Source organism: Lactuca serriola, chromosome 1 (assembly GCF_051521515.1).
Source record: "Lactuca serriola cultivar US96UC23 chromosome 1, Lser_US96UC23_V15, whole genome shotgun sequence".
NCBI lineage: Eukaryota > Viridiplantae > Streptophyta > Magnoliopsida > Asterales > Asteraceae > Lactuca > Lactuca serriola.
In genome coordinates, this window is record NC_136408.1 from 182862635 (window position 1) to 182887269 (window position 24635).

At 36.8% G+C, this 24635-nt stretch overlaps 1 protein-coding gene across 1 annotated transcript; it reads left to right on the forward strand.

Annotated features, from left to right (window-relative positions):
* The first annotated feature begins 9596 nt into the window (after positions 1-9596).
* On the forward strand, positions 9597-24126 carry LOC145064398 (F-box protein SKIP2-like). The gene is made up of 5 exons (XM_079011864.1): positions 9597-9675; positions 10124-10216; positions 11029-11047; positions 21884-22879; positions 24123-24126. The coding sequence occupies exons 1-5, from the start codon at positions 9597-9599 to the stop codon at positions 24124-24126; spliced, it is 1191 nt and encodes a 396-aa protein (XP_078867990.1).
* The last annotated feature ends 509 nt before the right edge of the window (positions 24127-24635 follow it).

The following is a 24635-nucleotide window of genomic DNA, read 5'->3' on the forward strand; positions in this document are numbered from 1 at the left end:
AACTATCCCTATAATAGTTAACTGGAAGGTAATTGATTGTACATGCAGGTTTATACACCCTTGCTATACAAGAGTGTGGGAAACTGAATGAAGGCTGAAAACTATAACATCAATACATATATAAGAACATAAGTGTATAGATATAGTTTTGTTCAAGAAGGTAAAAATGGTTTTGTAAGACATCTATGAGTTTTGAACAATAATTAACAATGCCTTGATGTCATTTTAATAAACATTTCAAACGTAATACTTTTGCTACCAATGTATTTTTAAGATAGAAAACCATTTCATGCATCACATTTTGAAGTATGTGAAATCTGCTGGATGAAAACACAGTTAAAAATACATATGAGTGATTTAATAACATACTGTTTTCTACTGGTATCCCCCCCCCCCATTAAAGCATTTAAAATCATTTAAAACATTGATTAAGGGGTATGAACTCAGTTGTTGTGAGTGGTTCTAACGGGTATGCGTGTAGGGATGAGAAGTTCCACGAATGAAGTCCCGAGACACAATAAGTCCTAAATGACATATAAGGACACATATTGACATGAATATAGTGTTTATAACATCTATATGAAAGGAAACACCTTCCGGGACTAGGAAACACCTTGACCAAGTGTTGGAATCACATTTGATTCAACATAGGAAGGTATAAAGGCACACACATGAGTTTACTACCATGGGTTTACGGCCCAAGGGAGTTTACGGTCGTAAACTAATGGCTACTCATGTGTGAATGCTTGGCTGAAGGCTAGGGAATGATTTAGGGACCTTAGCTCAATCCTAGGATGAAGAAAAACCACTTTCTTTGGAGTTTTTAAGGAGTTCACGGCCCTAATGAGTTTACTGCCATAAACTCATGGCCATTTATGTTTATGAGGGTCCTAAAGGTCATAAGGAAGCATCCTAAATTCAAGCCTAAGCCTTAGGAAGTGTTTGTGGCATCAAAACACCTCTAACTTGAGTTAACGGCCCATGGACCATTAGGTCATGTGTTTGCAGCCGTAAACACCTATGGGTGTTGGAATTTTGATTGTTTTGGATCCTAGACACATCAAGGTAAAGTGATATGCTAGTCTCTTGGCTTAATGAAGGCATTTAGGGCATTTTGGCACTTTAAAATGGAGTTCACGACCCAAGAACATCCTTGGCCGTGAACTCACTTTTAGCCGTTGATTCTTAATGTTTTTGATGTCTAAACAAGCCATGGGTAGTCTCTAGGCTCAGTTCCAAGGTTTGGAGGGACATTGGGCACACTTTGGCCCCTTTATTAGGAGTTCACGGCCCTAGAACTTCTTGGGCCGTGAACACCTTACTCTTGGTGTTCTAAGGTTGTTTTCTAGTCCTAAACACATTAGGGTACAAGTCCAAACTAGTTTCATTGCTTAAGGAAAGGACTAGGCACCATTTGTGCCTTAAAGGGGGGTTTACGGTCCAAGATGTTCTTGGGTGGTAAAATCCTAAATCTTGTTGCTTTGACATGTAATCTAGGTTATTAAGCACATATTAAGCTATATAATATCACTAGATAGTGTTGGATTAATGTCTAAGTCCATAACTATATTTGGTATGTACTTGACCCGACCCGGCATGGTCCATTTGGGTTGCACTTCACCGACACAATTTATATGGATAATCTTTTGAGAATAGTATGTTTATGATTAATATTAATATATTATAAGTTCTAATATATTAATATGGAATCATATTATTTAATTAGTATTGATCAAGAATTAATTTATAATTAATTAAGTGATCAAAAGGAACTAATTAAATATGGACTCTTATATATATGGAATGGGCCAAGTTCATTTAGGTTGGGCTAAGCTTTCATGGATAGTCCATGGATTGTTTAACCCATGGATCCTAGGAAATGAAAGGTCATGGGTATTAGGGTTTAACCCTAATCCTCCATACTATATAAAGATGTCTTTGGTTGGTGAAATAGGCACTAGTGTGGATACACTAAAGAAGGGCTAGCCAATTTCACTAGAGAGAACCAAGTAATCATATTCTCTAAAGTATTCCAAGGTGTCTTGGTGATTTGTGATTCCACTTGAGGCTTCCACACTATTGGGGCTAAGCTCTTAAAGCTTGAAGACATCAAGCTACATCAAGAGGTATGTATTCTATCTTGTTACATTCATAGTTTTTGTATGCTAGATTAGGATAATACCTTGGATGTTCTTATTTGCATGTATAATAGAGAAAACATAGATCCAAGGTATTTAGGGTTGCATGTACACTTAGGAAGTGTTAGAATGCTCAAAACCCAACAGTGGTATCAGAGACACGGGTTGTTTTCTGTTATATTGATGCAAATATTTTATTTTCAAAGTTGAAAAAAAAAACATGAAGTTTGTCAAATTTTAAGATAATTACTTGTTCTTGTGAAAAACTAATTATTTGTAAAATTTGAATAATTTGCTTTATGAGTTGAATTAGGTCAAATTTAATAAAAGATAAAATAATATGATTATTTTATTAGTTTTAAAAGTTTAATCTAAAGAGTTTTATTTTTTGAAACCTCCATAAGTTATGGATATGAAAATGTTTTAAAAAAAAATGATTCAAAGTTTTTTTTGGAGTTACAAAATTTGGTGTTAATGTTTTAAAGGATTCCATAACTTACGAATAAGTTATGGATCACCAAAAGTTTTTTGTGTTACCTTGTTTTATGAGTGAATTTAGATTAATGAATAAAATTATGTGATAGTTGGTTTTAATCCAAATTAATCTAAGAATTGATTCTAAAATGTGTTTTTGTAACTTGTCCTCAAGTTATATGAAAAGTCACATTTAAGAATCATAAAACTCATAAAAATTGGCAAAGGTTACAAAAATGAAGAGTCTAGTTCTAATTAAATGGTTTTATGACTCCATAACTTGTCCTCAAGTTATGGAGGACCAAGAGTCTCTTCATTTAATAAAATAAAATAAAATAAAAAAAAAAGGTGTAACCTTAATTAATTCCATAAGTTATAAAATAAAGAAAAGTTAATTCTTTTATTAGTTTAAAGTCTTCCATAACTTGTCCTCAAGTTATGGAACTTGAAGAGTTTTTGGATTAAAACTACTTTAAACACATAAGTTATGGAATTAATTAGTTTTGAATAGTTTCAAAACTTGCCCTCAAGTTTTGGAATTTGTAAAGTTTTCACTTATGAATACTTTAATTCCAAGTTAGCCCTTAGAATTTTAAAAGTTAAAATTCAACCCTTATACTTTATAATATTATAAGTTAATAATATATATATATATATATATATATGTATAAGAGTAAAGTCAGTCTTACCGCTAGTACGCCTCATTCACGAAGCCGGTCTATAAGGTGGGTATAAGGTTGTTGCCTATAAAATGGCAACTTAATGGGTGTCCACTCTCACCCACCGCTTGCTTGACCGGTGGAGGGTCGTTAGCCGAACGGGTTTGACAAGACTATAATTAACCCTTCATTAAAAGTATTAATGATAAATACTAAGTAACTAAACTCTTAATAATACCCAATATTAGTTACTTAGAAAAATGTGAATAAGGTGCTAATCCATGAAATTACACTTTGCACTTTGTTTAACTCGGTTAGTGGAGTGTGTGTGGTTAACCGGCACACTAACTCGTATTTAACAAGGTAGGCAAAGGGTAACTTAATGTTTATCATAGTATCGGTGGAGCGTGTGTGGTTAACCGGCACATCGATTGAGGGGTAAACACTTAAGGGTACCAAGTAATTTGCATGGTTACTTCACACCTTGTTTTGTGATCCTCGGCATCCCAGTCACAAAACCTGAAGGGCACACTCGAGATTGAAACATGCCTTTGAAAAGTTCAATGAATCTCAAAGATCTAGGAGTTTCAAAACCAATTAAAACCTAATAATTCATTTCGTTTATCTTGGTGGAAATTGGTGAATCGTCATTCACCTACCTTCAAATATTTTATAGCTTGGATTACGGCATACCTCTTCTAAGTTATAAAATAGTTTGTTGGGTTCTAGCCTTAATATTTCATATTGGGTGTCATATTAAGGACTTTAAATCAACTATCTTGAATATCTCCCAAAAGATGTCTATAATAGACACCTATGATCTTCCCAAATCTAGTGAAACAAGGTTTCCTAAATGAAGATGATGTCCTTTGGAAATCATACTTCTTTCACCTCCTCCAATTATTCTCCCCAACCCACAAGTTCTTGAAAAGTTTAAGGTCACTCAAGCCCTATTGGCAAGGCAAGGTCTAGGTGTGAACACATCTTGGAGATGTAGTCACATATTGACAAGCCGGGAGAGTTGGGTGTCAAAGTCTTGAGAAAGTTGGTGGTTCAATCACTTTCTAAGTCACATAGTGAGTTCCTTTGGGACACCTATGAAACAGACTATGACAAGACCCTTAATGATCTTATCTATTTGCTAAGATCAACTTCCTAAAACTTTATGGACATTGACAATGATGACATTGGATATCCAGTAAAGCATTCTCTTCCCAATGAAAAGGGATCGGCCATAGTCAACTCGGTTGACCAAATGGTAAAGAGAAAAGCTAAGTCTGTGATAGTCTCGTGTACCATTATCAAAGGGTCCATACGTTTATATTGCCAAGGGAAGGGGCATTGGTTGCGAAGCTGCCAAATTTACCTAAGGATGTTAAAGTCAATAAGTTTGACTCTACTTCAGGTAAAGACCACTATCTAACTCTGTTAAGTTTCTATTCTGAGATTCCTGATATATGATGTGACTGGGTCACATGGTGATGTTTTAAGAATCAAAGAAAAGTGAAGAAACTTAAAGAAAGAATATGCTGAATCTGATGGCGTAGATGGATTTCTATCGCATAGTTTGAAGATCGGATTCTTGAGCAACTTCTTAGGAGTTATGAGATATTGCTTAGGAATAGATAACAACAAGTTTTCATATGGATTGTAAGGATAAGTTTTTCCGCAAAGTTTTAAAATAAAAGAAAAAAAATTGATTTTATTTATTTTAAAATATCCTTACAATGGCTTTTGAGGAAAAATTGTTGCTTATATGATTCCATTAAGAGCAAGAGTGGAAATATGAAGTTGATTCTTTCATTTGTGGTAATGTCTATATTTACCAAATAAGGAAAGATTCTCATCACCCAAGTTTCATTTGGACCGGGACTTGGAATCATGCAAGTTATATAGCATGATGAATGAGAACTTTCAAGTTTTGGAAAAATTAAGACTAATTACTGGTTCACATGGATGTGTGAGTCAAGTGAAGGACAAAAGGATCGAGTACACAGTCTTGTGCACTGATTAAGTCCACCACAAAAGATCGATAAGATTATTCATCATAGTTTACTAAATCTCAGTAAATATGATTATACTTACATGCTTAAGTGTAACTCTGAGACATTGGAAAAGGTTCCAATGTAAGGCAGAGCGAATAAGAAGAATCAAATTAGGCAGAAGGATAAAAGTTTCTCAAATCTGAAAAGATGGGAGAGTACTTTAGTATCAGTTTTTGTGATCATCTTAATGATTAAGAAACCATATCAAAATTAGTTCTCTAAGGAAATCTTAGTGCATTCTTATGACTAAGAAGAGGAACTTGAATTGTTGAAATGGTTAAATCAAGAAGATGAGTCATACTTCGTTCCAATACAAGTCTTAGAGTCATACTCCAAGATTGTCATTTGAGTGACATGTCTTAAAGAAGGTTTAAAACACTTGTCAAATGTAAGAGTAAAAATTTTCTACTCTTGTACATTTGAAATTGGTAAGTTGTGATGTTTTGGATAAAACAAAGACCAACTTAGGCCAATTGGGTAAAGTGTTTTTCTTGATTAGAATCTGCACTATCTCTTGGATGTTTGACAAGGGAGTCTTATATGTCAAGAGGATAGTGGGAGTCTTAAAGGTCTTGAAAGTCTCAAGAAATAATCAAGAATAAAACCTGAAGTTCTTCACTAGCACACGACTTGAGGTTTATAACCTATCGTGTTGACATATCTGTGTCCATTCCAGTTAAAGTTGGCTTTGCATATGAGTTCTTAGAGTTCTCAGTTTGTTGCATAACAACTTGGAAGCAATGGCAGGCCCTTGAGCTGCCAGGTGGCAAGAAGTTAAGATTGAGTTCAATCCATATGGTTTTGGATTTGTCATTATCTTTGTCTTGTGATTATGGTTTGACAAATTCATATGGGTAGGAACTCATACACCATATAAATCTAAGTGTCATAAGGTTTCTCTCCGATTCATGAAAATGATGGTGAGGAAACGCTTTCACTAAGTAGATTTTACGAAGATATCAATTGTGTTATTTGCATTTTCAAAAGTCGTTAGTGGAGCGCGTGTGGTTAACCGGCACACTAACATGGACTTGTGAGAAATGGCAAATGCCTAAGAAATTGAGACCATGATTACGGTATCCCTTTTCATGGTTCTTGAAATTGCTTAGACACACAGGTGAGCTATCTACGGAAAGGGTGTATGAATCTAAATTTCAGATTGTCCAGCTGATTTCTGAGTACATGTCAAAGCTAGTGGGAGCATAAGTGTTATGCTAATAATCATCATGTTAGTGGGAGCATGATAATTATGATAAGTATTGCAAGTCAGCAATGTTAATTATAGAAAACAAAAGTTTCAATTGGGAAAAAGTTGTTTTGCTATAATTAAGGGAGAGGAAATTATGCTTCATCTCAAATCTATAAGCTTAGATCGTGAGGTTTTAATCATTTAGTCAAGGATATATATGAATTTCATGTTGGAATGGCTCAACATAAGGAAATTCTGTATATGGGTCCATTATTTGCGTTCTAAAATTCGATTATGATTACGGCATCCCTTTTCATAATCTGAATTATGAGAACTTGGCAAATTGAAATGGAAATATTATAGCAAAAGACTGGTTTAGTCTTTATGTAAGACATCATGAATCGTGTCCCATATGCTTCGGATATAGGATCGATTACATGTGCTATATTCATCCGTTTTAAAATTTTCCAAATGCCTGGGGCATTAAGAAGGGAAAAGGTTTAGAACTGGATATGACTAAAAGGATTAAACAATTGTCGAGGACAATCTAAGGTTTACCAAAGATTGGGTACTCAAGGACAATTGGAAGTATAGTGATAATTCTGGAAGGACCATATTGACATAATTTGTAAGGAGGGAACTCTTGTTCAGAAGTGATAGTCAAAATGGAATCTGGAAATGTTTCAAAGTTAGAATTTTCAATCTGTGTAAGATTAAGGAAACTTAATGCAAGAAGGATATTTCAAGGAGTTGATCTCCTTTGGAATACTCTGTAATGATTGTTGCCAAGTCTTTGTGACTTTGTGCATAATCGTTACAAGAGGATCAATGCATATAAGTTTAGAATCTAACAGATTTCTGTAAATGGCATGAATTTGGAATTCTTGCATTTGTAGTAAGGATTTGGGAGTGTGAAAAGAGAATCATTGAAGTTATGTTCAATTGATCTAGTTCACAAAATAAAGATCATAGACAAACATAGTATGCATACTTGGTGTGTGGCATGACTAGTGTTTAAGAAAACATAGTGTACATGCTTGGAGCATGGGACAACTATTGTTTTAAATTCAAGAATAAAGTTGATAGCTGAAACAGTATACAATGAATAATGTGTAATCATATGGTGATAAATAAAAGGTGTTTTATTTATGTTCAAAGGGTTGATACCATATTGGAGTCAATTATTATTGTGTTTTATTTTGCATGTTTTGACTTCCCGAATAAACTGGGTTATTCTTCCTGAATGACTAAGTTATTCAAACATCCACATTCGGTCATATGTTGGAAGTAGATATGAATTAAGACTGTCATGGGTTGGCTTGTAGAGGTCTAAGGTGTTGGACAAAGGGCTACAACACTCATGAGTGCTCATAAGTTCTGAGTATTGGATTCAACCCGCGCTCATTGGAATCACTTCATGGATTTTATCACGAGTGATCATGAGACAATAATATCTTATATTCTTCAAACCTAGAGATATGAGTTGTTACTATGAGTTGGTTGTACATTGATTGCACGAAAACGCATTTGGTAACTCGGTGCTATAAAACGTGCCTTTGTGTATGATTCAACAAGTAGTAGAACAAGCCATATGAGTCGAAGTTTATCCATTCCTTTTACCTTCGGGATAAAAGCGATATCTGTGGGCCCCTCGATGATTTGATGATGACAAATGGAAGTGCTCGGCCGGGCCAGGACTGATTTGATTTGTTCAATTAGTCAGTCGTCATAAATCGGAAATCGGGAAACAACAAATGGACAGAGAGAATGATTATAATCCATGTCTCAGTCCATATGATATCTAGAATGGAGGAATATATGATCCCTTATCTAATGGACAAGTTCGTTGACAAGATCAGAGTTCGACAGCAGCTTTAAGAGATACGATTGCCAGTTAGGTTTGAAGTCATACGCAATAATAGTTTTAGACTTATCCAAGTGGGAGACTGTTGGATTAATGTCTAAGTCCATAACTATATTTGGTATGTACTTGACCCGACCCGGCATGGTCCATTTGGGTTGCACTTCACCGACACAATTTATATGGATAATCTTTTGAGAATAGTATGTTTATGATTAATATTAATATATTATAAGTTCTAATATATTAATATGGAATCATATTATTTAATTAGTATTGATCAAGAATTAATTTATAATTAATTAAGTGATCAAAAGGAACTAATTAAATATGGACTCTTATATATATGGAATGGGCCAAGTTCATTTAGGTTGGGCTAAGCTTTCATGGATAGTCCATGGAGTGTTTAACCCATGGATCCTAGGAAATGAAAGGTCATGGGTATTAGGGTTTAACCCTAATCCTCCATACTATATAAAGATGTCTTTGGTTGGTGAAATAGGCACTAGTGTGGATACACTAAAGAAGGGCTAGCCAATTTCACTAGAGAGAACCAAGTAATCATATTCTCTAAAGTATTCCAAGGTGTCTTGGTGATTTGTGATTCCACTTGAGGCTTCCACACTATTGGGGCTAAGCTCTTAAAGCTTGAAGACATCAAGCTACATCAAGAGGTATGTATTTTATCTTGTTACATTCATAGTTTTTGTATGCTAGATTAGGATAATACCTTGGATGTTCTTATTTGCATGTATAATAGAGAAAACATAGATCCAAGGTATTTAGGGTTGCATGTACACTTAGGAAGTGTTAGAATGCTCAAAACCCAACAGATAGATGTACTCACGTTCTGGGACGAAAGTCCGAAGATCCTTGAGAGAGAATTCGGCTTTTTTCTAGTTGGAAATGTAACTAATTAATAAATATGGCTCAGAATCCTATATATAGTCCTGGGATTTTTGGCAGAAAATATTTTATTCACGCAATGAACTCTAATATCATAGAGTTTTGGAATAATAGAGTTGCACAAAACCCTAGTGCATCCACTCTCCTGATATCTCCTTAAGTGTAAACCTGAAATACTCAAACTTATACCCAAAAGTCTGGAAATTCACTGTAACTGTTCTAATCTTCTAATGACTTGATATGGTTTGTACAGAATGGAAATCTCGGGTTGTCACACACAAGGAAGATCTCTTAAGAGAAAATCGTCGAGATCTCATTCAGTTGATGGTGATTGGAACATATAAAGAAAGAAAATGGGCTGATCTTGAAAAGAACAAACGGTTTTTAAACAAAAATTCAACAGGTACTTTAACGAGACCAAAAGTGGTTAAGCCAAGATCAGTATCATCAAAGACATCGTCTGGGTCTTCGGCTAATCTTAGACGGAAACCCAAATGATCAAAACCAAAGAAAAACATTTCAAAAACAACTGTAAATGTTTCTAAACCTAATTATAAATGGGTGCCCAAAATTTCAAATGTCCAATCACCTCAACGTTCCATATGTGCATTTGGTAATCGATCTATTTTAACAAATGAAAAGGTCAATTCTGTTACTAACAAGGGAAAACCTAGTGTTTCTATGACCTAGGTTCCTAAATCTAATTAATACCGCACATCGTGCTGGAAAAGCTATGGAGAGATATCGTCAGACCTTGGTATGTCGACAATGGTTGTTCCAGGCACATGACAGGAGACATCCCCAATTGTAAGAAATTCAGAATTTTAATGGGGGGTTTGTTTCCTTTGCAGGAGGAGAAGGAGGAAAGATCATTCAGAAGGGTACAGTGACAAATGGTGTGCTTAGCTTTGAGAATGTTAACTATGTTCCTGAGCTGAAACACTGTCTGTTGAGCGTATCTCAAATCTGTGATAAAGGCTATTCGACTCATTTTTCAAACAAATAGTGTCTCATTTTGAAGCCAGGAATCATCATACCTGAAGAATGGATTTTGGTTAGATCTGAAAGAGAAGGGAATGCCTATGTTATTGACATGAATCATAACATTCCCGAGCAAGTCACTTGTTTTTTCTCAAAATTCTCATAACACAATGTGATGCTTTGGCATCGTCGTCTCGGCCATGCTAATGCCAAGAACCTCAATCCTCTTGCTAAAAATGAGTTTGTATATGGTATTCTAGTCAAGGACTTCATAGCCTTTAAAAAGTGTAAACGTATCCGTCCCAAGCTTCTGTGCTTGAACCTTGTCTGTTGTATGCGTGACATTCCCGAAGGGTCTCCTGGAAATACTTTTGATAAGGTTTCGGGAGGTATAACACTCCTCTGGTGCGTGTTTTGGGGTTTCACAGCGAGAGATGACCCGGTGGTCCATGCTGGATGTTTATGGGAGACAAAGGTTTCGATATTCGGTGGGTTAGGTGAAGGGTCCTTTCGTAGCCGTTAAACTGGGAAGATGAGGACTATTCCAATCGAAATTGAATGGTGACAACAATATCTCTTTAGGTAAAACATGTGTTAAGCTGTATTCATAAGAAGTGCTCATTAGAGTGATAGAGTATCTTGTGTTTCTTTTCAGTGTGTTCCGTTTTGCTCGATGTTATTATTACCGCAGATGGTTCATACCATAGTGTCTAGCACCGGTAGTGAGTGTGTTCTGATAGTTAGTAATGATACTTTATAACATGATTTCTGACAGGTCGCTCTATGATCGAGCGGTATATGCACGTTGTATGAAATTTGATATTGGTGAAATCAACGAGTGGGTGGCTTCACCCTAATCCTACTACTAGACATGGAACAGGAGTCAGGATGGAATTATTTGTTTCAAGTCTTTAGTATTTTGATTATAATTAACCCTGATGTATGTACAAAGTCATCACAGCTTACATGTAATGATCCTAAGGTAATATATGAGTGTCTTTGGTTTGATTTGAACGAGAGAGTATCTTAACTACTTTTAGAAAGACGGTGATTTTAGCAAGCATACCCAATGCATTACAAACATATGGTACTTAAACGTTTTTGTCGTTAGAAACATTACAAAAGTCCTAACATGGTTCCCTTGCTGCTCCTGCTGGTGTGTTCATAACACTCCTCCTGCTCCCCTGTCATTCTTCTCAGTTGGACATTCTCTCTTGAAGTGTCCCATTTCACCGCATAGGTAGCATACTGGGCCTACCTTGGTGTTGGTGATTGAAGGGAGGTGTTGGGTTTGGTTTCTGCAGAAGCGAGCAGTATGTCCGTTTTTGTCGCGGTTTTTATAGTGCATCACCCGGCAAACCCCATTGTGATGGAAGCCACACTTGTTACACTTTGGGAGTGATCCCTTATATGGTATGGTCGGCGCTTTGTTGACAGACCTTGTGGCTAGTGTCGAGGCATGTGTCGTGACTGCTGTTGTAATGGCAGGTGCAGCCACGGATTGCTTTCTTCCAGCGAACTTTTGAGGTTGGTTACACTTCTTTTCGTCCCAAAACTTTCGCTTCTTGTTCGTAGGTTTGTGGCCTGAGGCGCCTTCGTTGGCAGACACCCGCTGGTGTTCTTGATTGTTAGTGTGGTTAGTATTTCTGACACCATCTCCGCGCCTGTTGGCATGGTTAGCATTGAGCTGCGCCATGACGGCTGCCACGGCTGGCGTGACTGCAGCTTGAAAAGTAGCAGAGTCTATCTGCAAGGTTGGCGCCTTGCTAGTTGGTTGGTTGCCTCTTGGTGAAGACATAGCTCTGTTTCACGATGAAAATGACTTCACGAGTGGTAATAATTATCTCAAGTGCATCCTTACGATTTATATTCACACATATAAATTTTTGCACATTACTGTACTATTCCGGGGCGGAGGACGTCATGAATATCGCAACCAATGTACATAGTAAGCATAGTAAACACAAAGCAATATATTACATAGATTCATTACATTTGATTGAAAGTAAAGTAATACAAGTTTTGTAGTTACATAAGTTTAAACAAAAGAAAGACGTGACTCCATACGCTCCGTCTTCTACAAAAGAACGCGGAATACCTGTCTAAGGAGAACCTGAGAATACAAGCAGTTTAGAAATCAGCTTAAAGCTGGTGAGTTCATAAGCGGTTTGTTTTGTGAAAATGAACAAGATTCCTTTTGTTTTCTGAAAAAGTGGTTATTCAAGAAAATCCCATATTTTCTTAAAAGTAATGTTTAGTTTTCCATTATGTTACACAATTCTGATTATGAATAGTTGTTACCCCAGGAAAATCCTATATTTTCCTAAAAGTTGGTTACCAATCCGAAATGTAATGTAAAAGATGTATACTGAAAACCTGATTATCCTTGTGAAGTGTATGTTAGTTTTAACACGTATATAAAACTATCATCATAGTAAACTAATTTCAAAGGTTATTAATTTACTATATTCATTATTACTAACAAGTAAATCTTCGTTATCCAAATTGCGAGTTCTATAACCATACTAAAGACTAGATATGGCAAAGGAAGGCCAGTATCATTTATGAATTTCGTCACCCTTGAACCTTTCGGTTTGGCTGTAGCTAGCAGCCAGGTGCGGGTTAGTCAGCCCCGTATAAATCTATACACTCAAGTCACGCTCCCTCACAAAGAGATTCTGGTTACAGAGGCGGTCCTCCACTCGCGTATCTCTGTGGAGTTTTCTCCGAGGACGTGTCTCTAATTTATAGGAATAACAAATCTACAAGTAATAATGTGGAAAATCCTGTTTAAATTCTATTTTCAAAGACAATCCTCCACTCGCGTATCTCTGTGGAGTGTTACCGAGGACAAAACAATTGTACTAATCTAATGCTTTTAACAATAATGATATTGGAACAATTAATTTGTGAAATATATATATATATATATATATATATATATATACATATATATATAATATAACATTATATGATGATATATGAAATCGGTTTGTAAACTGATTCTGCAAGTCAAACAGTTGGTTAATATGGTTTCAATTGTTAAAAGTAAGTGGAATATGAAACAATTCAATTGAAATAATAAGTACAAGATATTCTTGTACTTTTGCTTGTAAATTCAATTGAAATAATAAGTTTAAGTACAAGATATTCTTGTACTTTTACTTGTATTCCCCCCTCCCCTGAAAACATTGAAAAACATTTGAAAAAGGGTAGGGTTATGAACTCACCGGACGAGGATTGTGTCGGTTTGGATGCTAAACGTCGGTTCGGGGCTTGAAAACGTGCGAGGTTCCTATGTAATATTAAATGATACACAAATGTATCTAATTAGACTATAATCACTAATCAAATACAATTATACACTCTCAGACGCGAAAACACTTCAAAACAAGTGTTCGGAGTGACCTGGGTGACATTTATGGACGTATATGGCTTGGATATGGAGTTTATTCTTCAAGAGTAAACTCTCAAGAGAGTTTACGGTCCAAATGACCAACTCCCCATGAGTTTACGGTCGTAAACTCATGGTGAGGGTGTTCTTGGTTGCTAAATGGCCTTATACATTTGAGGGGCAATGCTAGTCTTGGTTTTGTGGCATTGGAAGGGAATTTGGGCATTCTAAGGACCATTTGAGGAGTTTGCGGAAGTAAACTATGAGTTTATGGCCGTAAACTCTTATGTTCTATGTTCAAATGTGTTTTGATGGTCCTAAGTTAATCACAATGCACAAAGGAAGGTTCTAGGGTTGATTTCATGGCTTAGGAAGTGATTGGGACTTGAATTGACTTAGGAAAAGGAGTTTACGGTTTATGAAGATGTTCTTGGGGAGTTTACTACCTTAAACACATGGGTTTACTACCTTAAACTCATGTTTGTCCATGAATCATGCTTTTTAGTGGTTGTAGGTTAATGACATGTGATTCTAGTCCAACATACAAGCCATTCAAGGTGTTAAGGGCACTTTAACACCCTTTGGGGGTGTTTATGGTCTAAGAAGATGTGTTTACGGTCCAAGAATGTTCTTGGGCCGTAAACTCAAGTTTGACCCATTTTCATATGTTTTGGTGCATCACATGAAGGATTATAAGGTTCTACACTCTCATGAAAGCATTAGGAGGTGTTTAGGGGCATTTTGACACTTTAAAAGGAATTTATGGTCCATGAATGTGGGTTTACATTCCAAGCATGTTCTTGGAACGTTAACTCATGTCCAATACTCAAATGGCACGATTTTGGGGTCCTAAGCTCATGCATGCAAGTTTCTAAGCCATATCTAAGCACTAGTAGGGGTTTAGAGGGGTTTTGGGGCTTCAAAACCCTCTCAATGGGTGTTCACGGTTTTGGGAGGGTCCCTAGATCGTAAACACTTGTTCTTGGGTGTTTTTGGGAGTTTCAAACATGAATTTGCATGCCAATCAGGTTAAACAACAAGCTAGGATGGAGTACTTACCAAATTGAGGCTTGAAATGGAGTTTTTGGATCAATTTCGAATTCTAGAGAGAGAGTGGTGAGAGAAAGTGTTTAGAGAGAGAGAAAAAACTTCAAAATGATGTCACTCAATCCCTTATATAGGGGTTGAGTTTATGGCCCGGTGGAATTCTACCCGATACTGTCGTTAGACGGTGCTTTTGGCCGTACCCGATAAATTGCCATAATCACGACTTAGATCAAACTAATAATTTTCCAAATAAATATGGAAAATATTTTAATGTTTATAACACATCCCGACACTTATGAAACTGAATTAAAAGTCGCGATTAATTAATTTAATTCTAAGGTTAACGGAACAATTTGAATACGAACGGTTTTATTTAACGGGAACGGTTTATAGTGACGGAATAATTACAAGTTGTCACATTTATCACGAGTGATCATGAGACGATAATATATTATATTCTTCAAACCTAGAGATATGAGTTGTTACTATGAGTTGGTTGTACATTGATTGCACGAAAACATATTCGGTAACTCGGTGTTATAAAACGTGTCTTTGTGTATGATTCAACAAGTAGTAGAACAAGCCATATGAGTCGACTTTTATCCATTCCTTTTACCTTCGGGATAAAAGTGATATATGTGGGCCCCTCGATGATTTGATGATGACAAATGGAAGTGCTCGGTCGGGCCAGGACTGATTTGATTTGTTCAATTAGTCAGTCGTCATAAATCGGAAATCAGGAAACAACAAATGGACAGAGAGAATGATTATAATCCATGTCTCAGTCCATATGATATCTAGAATGGAGGAATATATGATCTCTTATCTAATGGACAAGTCATTGACAAAGGTCAGAGTTCATCTACAAGGTCAGAGTTCAACAAAAGCTTTTGAGAGCTAAGATTGCCAGTCGGTTCTTGAAGTCATACGCAATAATAGTTTTAGACTTATCAAAGTGGGAGACTATTGGATTAATGTCTAAGTCCATAACTATAATTAGTAAGACTTGACCCGACCCGGCATGGTCCATTTGGGTTGCATGGCATCATGCACTTGGATAGACTAAATGAGAGAAATAAGACACTTATGGTTATTAATATATTATAAGTTCTAGTATATTAATAATAAGAATAATAATATTTAATTAGTATTGATCAAGAACTAATTTAGAATTAATTATGTGATCAAAAGAAGACTAATTAAATATATGGGTTGATTGTGCAAATCATCCATAACTTATATAGTGGGCCAAAGCTCCATGGATAATCAAGTTGGGTTAAACCCATAGGATGCTCCATGGATGCTCTGTCACACCCCCAAACCAAGGATGGCGGAAACGTCCGGGGGTGGAGGACTTCATGTATAGTATCACAACAACGTGTATAATAGTGCTCAAAGTAAATACAACCATCATAAATATAATTGAAAAAGTTACACCAATGTATATGTTTACATATTTCAAATCAATTACATTATGATGACAAAATGAACTGTTTGACGATTTATCGTCCCATCCTCAAAACGCTGTTGATTTCCTGTTTCACTGAATTCCTGAGAATACAAGTAGTTTTGAAAAAAGTGTCAACACAAAGGTTGGTGAGTTCATAAGAGATTTTGTTAGAGAAGTAAATCGTTTTCCCTGCAAAAGCGATAGAGTATGTATCCAGAAAAATCCAATATTTTCTTTATAAAAGTTATGTGGTCCTAAATCCCAAGACCGATAGATAACAAGTATTTGCCATACTTAAAGCTATAAAAGTGGTTTCAAATGATGTGTAGTCATAAATACCAAAACCGAAAATGTACAGTAATATCTGTACTTATTGATATAAAAAGTGATTTTAAATCGACATAAAACCCCTTTTGTTTTATAAAAATCCCGTAAATTTTATGTATTGTTAGCTCCCTATGTGAGTCGCTATAACCATACTATGACTAGAGGTAACCTGCACAACGTCTTTTAGACACCCTGATCCTATGACTCTTGTCACCCGCAAACCTGTCGGTCCGGCTGTAGCTAGCAGCGAGGTGTGGGATGTCAACCCCAATATAGATCTATACACAATTATCACGCTCTCCCTACAAGAGATTTTAGTTATAACTTACAGGAATTTGGATCCCGTACTCGGACGTACGGGGAGAGAAAGTCTCACAACCTGAGTTAACAAGTTTACGTGTAGTGTGCGTAAGTGTAGAACATTTTTGTATGAATGTACCCTTTTTGTGTAAGTGTGTTATGTGATGAATCATAAACTATACCTATTATAGTTTATCCAAAACGTTTGTAATGTATAAGAACTCTTTTATGAAAATGCATTAGTGTTATGAATCCATGAACTATGCTTATTATAGCTTAATATACGCGTTCTAAATGAATGAAAAATCTTATCATGAATGACTAAGTTTCAGTTTATGATGATAAACTAACAAGGAAACACATTCAATATTTAGAACTTATTGTTATACACTTTGCTCAACATAATACAAAGTGTTATGAAAGTTGTAAGCTGTTAACTAATTTTTAACCTTTCTGCATCGTTTTAGAAAGGTCATAGAAAAATCATACGAAGTCGAAAACTAAATCCGTAAATTCTGAAAGTTCCTAAAATGTGTCTAGTTTACTCATAATTTTTATCATGATTTTTAATGACCTCCAACTTGGGTGAAAAAGTCCATAATCACAGAGTGGTCCGGATTGGTGTTTGAAATGATAGACAGTTTTGTAAAAATCATCATAAATTGTAGAAAAATCGTATGGAGATGTGCAAGTAGTCATTTTAAAGCTAAGAACTGGAACTACTTACACCTAAAACAGTTTTGAAAACAAAAATGTTTAAGTTGCCAAAACAGTCTGTGAATGGAGTCCAACTTTTCTGATGAAAGCTGTTAGAAAAGTTTAGTTATATTCTTAGTGTTTTAACTTGTATTCCCCCCCCCCCCCTCTCCTAAAAACTTAAGAAAACATGAAAATGTAGGTGTATGAACTCATCTTGAGTGGTTTCAGTAGATGAGTGATGAAGAAGAGAGGTGTTCAACTCAAGAACACTTGAAGAATTGCTTTGAAGATTCAAGAATCTAACACAATAATGATGGAGTTTATGTAAGGAATCAATGATTTGAATAAAAGGAATGTAATAATCATAAGGAGAGTGATGATACTTACTAAATGAAGATGGAAAGCTTGAAAAATGACTTGGAAATCTCGAAATTGTATGTGAGAAAAAGAGAGAAAAGATGTGTTTGAGCTTTGGATGAAAATGAGGAAATATGAGTGAAGTGAGGGAAATGAAGAGGGATAAGAGTGTTCTCCAGCTCTTTTTGGACGTGAGTTTGCTGGGAAAAATGAGTGGGGTAAGGCCTTGAGGTGACTAGGAGTAGTGGGGAGTACAAAGATTGGTCAAAGGAATGGGCATGGGGTGGTGGTTTGTGCCAAATATCATGACAAGATTCACACTCCACCTCAAGATCTTACTTAAAAGATTTTATTCTCAATTAAATATTTTCATGAAAATATGCCCAAATTATGATTATTTAGGGTCTTATATGTTAAAATATTATTTCTGGAGAAAATATCGCGTTAAAATAATTAAAAACGGACTTAAAACGGAGAATTAGTCAAAAACTGGGTGAAATGTGAAGGAATCCGAAGTCAGGCGAGGGCTTGGTCATCAACAGTCCAAATTCCGAAGTGCCATCGGCTGCTAATGCGGATCCGAAGAGAAAAAAAAGAGTTGCGGTCCGAGGAGAGTTCTGTTGCGGTGCGTGGCTGCGGCTCGCTGGCTACGGTCGGCTTGCTGCGGCTCGCTGACTGCGGTCGGCCTCCTTGGCTGCGGCTCCGGATGGCTTCTCCTGGGGCTTCGGTTCTACTCTAGACCTCGGTTCAAGAGGGACTTGGCTCCTAAGGGGAGGCTTCGGTCCCAAGAGGTCTTTTTCAAAGATTTTACCCCTCCTTGAGCGGTTTCTTATCAAGCCAGGTACCGGGATGCCCTCCAATGCTCAAAATAAATCGAAAGGGGTTTTGAGAGAGATTTTACAATCTTGGAGAGATTTGGGAGAGATTTCACATACTGAGAGAGATTTGGGAGAGATTTCACATTCTTGGAAAGATTTGGGAGAGATTTCACATTCTTGGAGAGATTTCTCATACAAAGAGAGATTTGGGAGAGATTTCACATTCTTGGAGAGATTTCTTATATAAAGAGAGATTTGGGAGAGATTTCACATTCTTGGAGAGATTTCTCATACAAAGAGAGATTTAGGAGAGATTTCACATTCTTGGAGAGATTTCTCGTAAGAGAGATTTCGGAGAGATTTCACATTCTTGGAGAGATTTCTCATACAAAGAAAGATTTGGGAGAGATTTCACATTCTTGGAGAGATTTGGGAGAGATTTCACATTCTTGGAGAGATTTCTCATACAAAGAGAGATTTGGGAGAGATTCCACATTCTTGGAGAGATTTGGGAGAGATTTCAAGATAAAGAGAGATAGAGTGAAAACGATTGAGAGAGGTTTCGTGTGTGACATTTGTGAGTGTTTGGCTCTGCAACGCAAGGTCCGTAAGCCCCATTAAGCCATGTTTAAGGATCTTACACACTCCCAATGAGTATGCAACATTGTTTTATCGGTTTGGTTCGTTACTTACCACGGTTTTAGGTAAAGGAAGTCTAGATGTACGAACTTTTCAATTTATGATCTCTCATTAGAATAGCGAGTTGTATAGTAATTACCTAACGTAAGCCCTAGAACCCACGGGCTAATTGAGTCGACCGGTTTGACTTGTTGACTTTAGTTGACTTTGACTTGACCGGAAATTGACGGTTGTCACATGCTCCATGGAGGTTACATAACCCATGGGTCATGGAAATGAAAGGTCATGACAATTAGGTTTACATGGTGTAACCCTAATTGTAACACACTATATAAGCATCATATTATTCACCAAAATCGGCCACTAGTGTGTGTAAAAGAAGGGCTAGCCGATTTCATGAGTTGTGGATTTCTCTCAAGTCATTCCAAGTGTATTTGGTGTTGTGTGAACCATTTGAGGTGTCACACTTGAGGCACTAGGCACTCAAGCTTCATGAAGACATTATACATCAAAGAGGTATGTATTCTATCTTGTTATATTCATTGTTTTGTATGCTAGATTAGGATAATACCTTGGATGTTCATATTTGTATATATAATAGAGAAAACATAGATCCAAAGTATTTAGGTTTGCATGTACACTTAGGAGTGTTAGAATGCTCAAAACCCAACACTTGTATCAACTTGTTCTCGTACAAAGTGAAATTCTAGAGCTATATGTTTAGATCTGGTACTAATTATAGGAGGCTTAGGGAGATGAACTTTCAGATCGTGAAGTAGATATTGGATCCATAGTAATTCAGCTGTTGTGTAAGCAAGGGCCTGATATTCTGCCTCAGTACCCGATCGAGCAACGACACGCTGTTTTTGTGATGTCCAACTAATCAAATTTACTCCATGAAATATGTCACATCCATATTGAGATCTGCTATCGTCCTTATCTGATATCCAACTAGAGTCAGAGTATGCTAGAGGTGAGGTTGCCTTGTGTGGTTTAAAGTGAAGACAATGATGTAATGTATCATTCAAATATCACAATATTCGTTTAACCGCCTGTCAATGTAAGGTAGTGGGTGCATGCATGAATTAGCATACTCGGTTAACCGCATGGGATGTGGGTATGTGAAGACACAAATACCCTTTGTGAGAAGCACTGTATCCTAAAAATACACAGGGAAGTGAACGGAAGTCCATTTTATGAGAGTTGTACAGGCGTAAGAAGGGATAACAAAGGCATCTGAATGTTCGAAGAAAGGCATAATCAGGATCCTTTTTGTAGAGAATGGAATAAGGAGAAGAATATTTTAGTGTTGGAGTAATGCTTCGATTATGTAGTTAAGTTGAGGTTTTAAATGCATGTTTCCAATATTCCTGTGGGAGGGATGATTGAGCTAGTAAAGATAAGTCTTTTTCAATAATTACTTTATTTCTACATTCCACATCCCCATTTTGTTCAGATATGTAAGGACAGGAAACTCTATGAGTAATACCACAAGTTTGGAGGTAATTAGAAACAGGACAAAATTCACCACCCTAATCAGATTGAACACATTTTATGTCAGAATCAAACTGTGTTTTGATCATAGTGCGAAAGTTGATAAAAGTTTGTAAAACTTGGGATTTGTGAGAAAAAAAATAGATACAAATAAATTTTGTATAATCATTAATAAATAAAAGAAAATAATGATTGCCATTTAAAGATAATAAAGGGGATGGACCCCAAACATCTTAATACAATAATTCAAATGGTTTCGAACAGGAAACATGAGTAGATGAAAGGGGAAATCTGTGAATTTTTCCCAATTGGCAAGATTCATAGACTGATGACAATTTATTTGTGGAAATTAGAAGTTGAAACTGAGAAACAAGTAGGCGAAGTATGCGTCATGAGGGTGAGCGAGACGGTTATGCCATCCAGCTAAGGAGCTACACACTGGAGAGAGCTATGGTTAGGGGTGAGCAAACCCGAACCAAGAAACCGAGAAACCGACAAAAACCGACGAAACCGAAACCGAAAAAACCGAAACCGAATCAAAACCGACGGTGTGGGTTTTAAATTTGTAAAAACCGACTTTCCGGGTTCGGTTTCGGTTTTGCCCCCAGAAACCGACCCAACAACCCGAGAAACCGACCCCTCTTTAAAACCAAGAAACCGACCCAGCAAACCCGCAAACCCGATGCTTTTTACTGATTATTATATATATATATATATATATATATATATATATATATATATATATATATATATATATATAGACAAAACTTCAAAAATGGTCCCTGTGGTTTTCGAAAATATCAAGTTTAGTCCCTAAGTTCAAAAAACCTCACAGATGGTCCCTGTGGTTTCAAAACTTTTAACAAATGGTCCTTTTGGCTAACACCGTTAACATTTAACCGTTAAGTGAACGGCATTTCAGTCATTTTACCACCACGGGGACCATTTATGAAGTTTGCCTTAATTTTTTTTTTAAAAAAAAAGAAAAAAAATTATTTAATATTAAAGGGCCCCACCCCCCCCCCCCCGCCCTCTCTCTCTCTCTCTCTCTCTCTCTCTCTCTCTCTCTCTCTCTCTCTCTCTCTCTCTCTCTCTCTTTCGTAAGATCAAAAAACCCACGTACCCTATCATCTTCTTCCCATTCTTCACCTGCAACTGATGTAGGTATGGTCGGCTTAGCGAAAAACTGCAAGGGTTTGAAGAAATTCTCTTGTGGATCTTGCATGTTCGGTGCTAAAGGCATAAACGCCCTCCTCGATAGCTGTTCTTATCTCGAGGAGCTGTCTGTTAAACGATTAAGAGGCATCAACGACGGAGGAGCAACGGAGCCGATTGGGCCAGGGGCGGCGGCTTCCTCGCTCAAAAGTATATGTCTTAAGGAGCTATACAACGGCCATTTCTTCGGACCTTTAATTAGCGGTGCAAAAAAACTGAAGACGTTGAAATTGCTCCGATGCTTAGGCGATTGGGATAGGTTATTGGAGACGATAGCGACTGCAGATAGTTGTTTGGTTGAAGTTCATCTGGAGAGACTACAGGTAACCGATGTTGGGCTTTCATCCCTCTCTAATTGCTCCAAATTGGAAATTCTACACATCGTCAAGACACCAGAATGCACAAATACTGGGGTTGTCGCCATTGTTGAGCACTGTAAGTACTTAAGAAAGCTTCACATCGATGGATGGAGAACAAACAGGATAGGAAACGAGGGTTTGACAGCGATTGCTAAACACAGTGCAAACCTTCAAGAACTTGATCTAATTGGGGTCAACCCTAACTCAGCAAGCCTAGAAGCAATCGCTACAAACTATCAAAAACTAGAAAGATTAGCTCTATGTGGAAGCGAAACAATAACTGATGGGGAAATTTCAAGCATAGCATCAAAATGTGTTGCTTTGAAGAAGCTCTGTATAAAAGGGTGTCCAGTATCAGATGAAGGAATCGAAGCTTTTGCTTGGGGTTGTCCTAATTTGGTGAAGATCAAGGTAAAGAAGTGCAAGAATGTGACTAGTGAAGTTGGAGATTGGCTACGAGCTAGAAGAGGATCATTGGTGGTGAATTTGGATGTGTGTGAAGTTGAAACTGAAGCTGTAGATGCAATGTTTACGAGAGAGAGAGAGAGAGAGAGAGAGAGAGAGAGAGAGAGATAGAGAGAGAGAGAGGGGGGGTGGGGCCCTTTAATATTAAATAATTTTTTTTCTTTTTTTTAAAAAAAAAATTAAGGCAAACTTCATAAATGGTCCCTGTGGTGGTAAAATGACTGAAATGCCCTTCACTTAACGGTTAAATGTTAACGGTGTTAGCCAAAAGGACCATTTGTTAAAAGTTTTGAAACCACAGGGACCATCTGTGAGGTTTTTTGAACTTAAGGACTAAACTTGATATTTTCGAAAACCACAGGGACCATTTTTGAAGTTTTGTCATATATATATATATATAATATATATATATATATATATATATATATATATATATATATATATATATATATATATATATATATAATATTATATATATATATATATTAAAAAAATAAAAATAAATAAAAGAAGCTTAGGTGTTTTTTTAATTATTTAACTAATTGTTACATTTTTGGAAAATGGGTTCAAACCCAAAACCCATGGGTTTAAACCCAGAAACCGTAAGTGTATGGGTTGAACCCAAGAAACCGAGAAACCGCCCAAACCGATATTAGAAACCGAGAAACCGAACTGACCAGAAACCGACCCTATTGGGTTCTGAAAACCAAAAACTGATCATTTACGGGTTGGGTTGGATTGGGGTCCAAAACCGACCCAAACCGGCCCATGCACAACCCTAGCTATGGTAGACGACTTGATATGTTGAGGAAGAGCTAAACGGTAAAGACCATTTTCAACACTGCCTTAGATGATTGGTTTGCCCTGTAAGATCTTAACAACACAATGATTAGGCCAAAATTCCATGAAGACATTATTATCCTGTGTTAGTTGAGAAACACTGAGAAGATTTGTAATTAAACGAGGAACAACAAACACTTTAGGTAAACGCAATGAAGATAATGAAGTAGAGCCAGAATGAGTAATAAGTAAGTGGTTACCATTGGCAACTTGCAATTTGTTGTCTTCAGTGTGTGGTTCTGTGATATGCAATTTTTTGGGATCAGAAGTAACATGATCGGTCGCTCTTGAGTCGAAGTACCAGGAAGGGTCCATGACAGTTGATGGATTGGGGTAGCTTGCAAGATGAGCCTGGCGGGGTTGATCACGAGGAGTGGGACAATGAGAAGGGCAGTCAGTTTGATTACCCCGCTACCAACAGTTGATGGCTTCATGGCCTGTTTTATTGCACAATTGGCAATGCAGATGATGACGGCGACTATCAAACCCACGATAGTGAGAATTTTGTTGGTGAGTTGTGGTAGGGAAGCGGGAATGGGTCTGGCTGTGAGACACTTGATTTGCCTTCAGGAAAGAGGTAGGATGAGTAGAAGTGGATGTCGAAAGTTGGGTGACGGCTTGACGAGCAAGGTCTTGATCAATACGGGCTTATTCTTGAAGAAGTAGGCCAAATAGGTCATCGACAGAAATGGTGTCAGATTTCATGAGAAAAGCATAAACAAAGTGGTTTTAGGAAGAGTCAAGACCATTGATGATGTAGGTAATGAGGTCGTCTTCAGAGAAACAGGGGTGAGATTTTCAGCTAAAAAGTCTGCAATCTGGCGTTTCTTTTCAAGGTAGCCGATCATAGATAATGACCCTTTAGAGAGCGATTGAAGTCGAGTTTTGAGGGTCATCTGTTGTGCACAAGTGTGAGCTTGAAAAATCGTTCTATGGTTTGCCATGCATGTTGAAGGATGATGATCTAGCAACGGTAGC

Excerpts from the sequence above, each read along its gene's own strand:
- LOC145064398 (XM_079011864.1), top strand. The coding sequence starts at position 9,597 with ATGGTGATTGGAACATATAAAGAAAGAAAATGGGCTGATCTTGAAAAG. Across the intron at positions 9,676-10,123 it reads TTTAAACAAAAATTCAACAG|GAGGAGAAGGAGGAAAGATC; the intron begins GTACTTTAACGA and ends TTTCCTTTGCAG.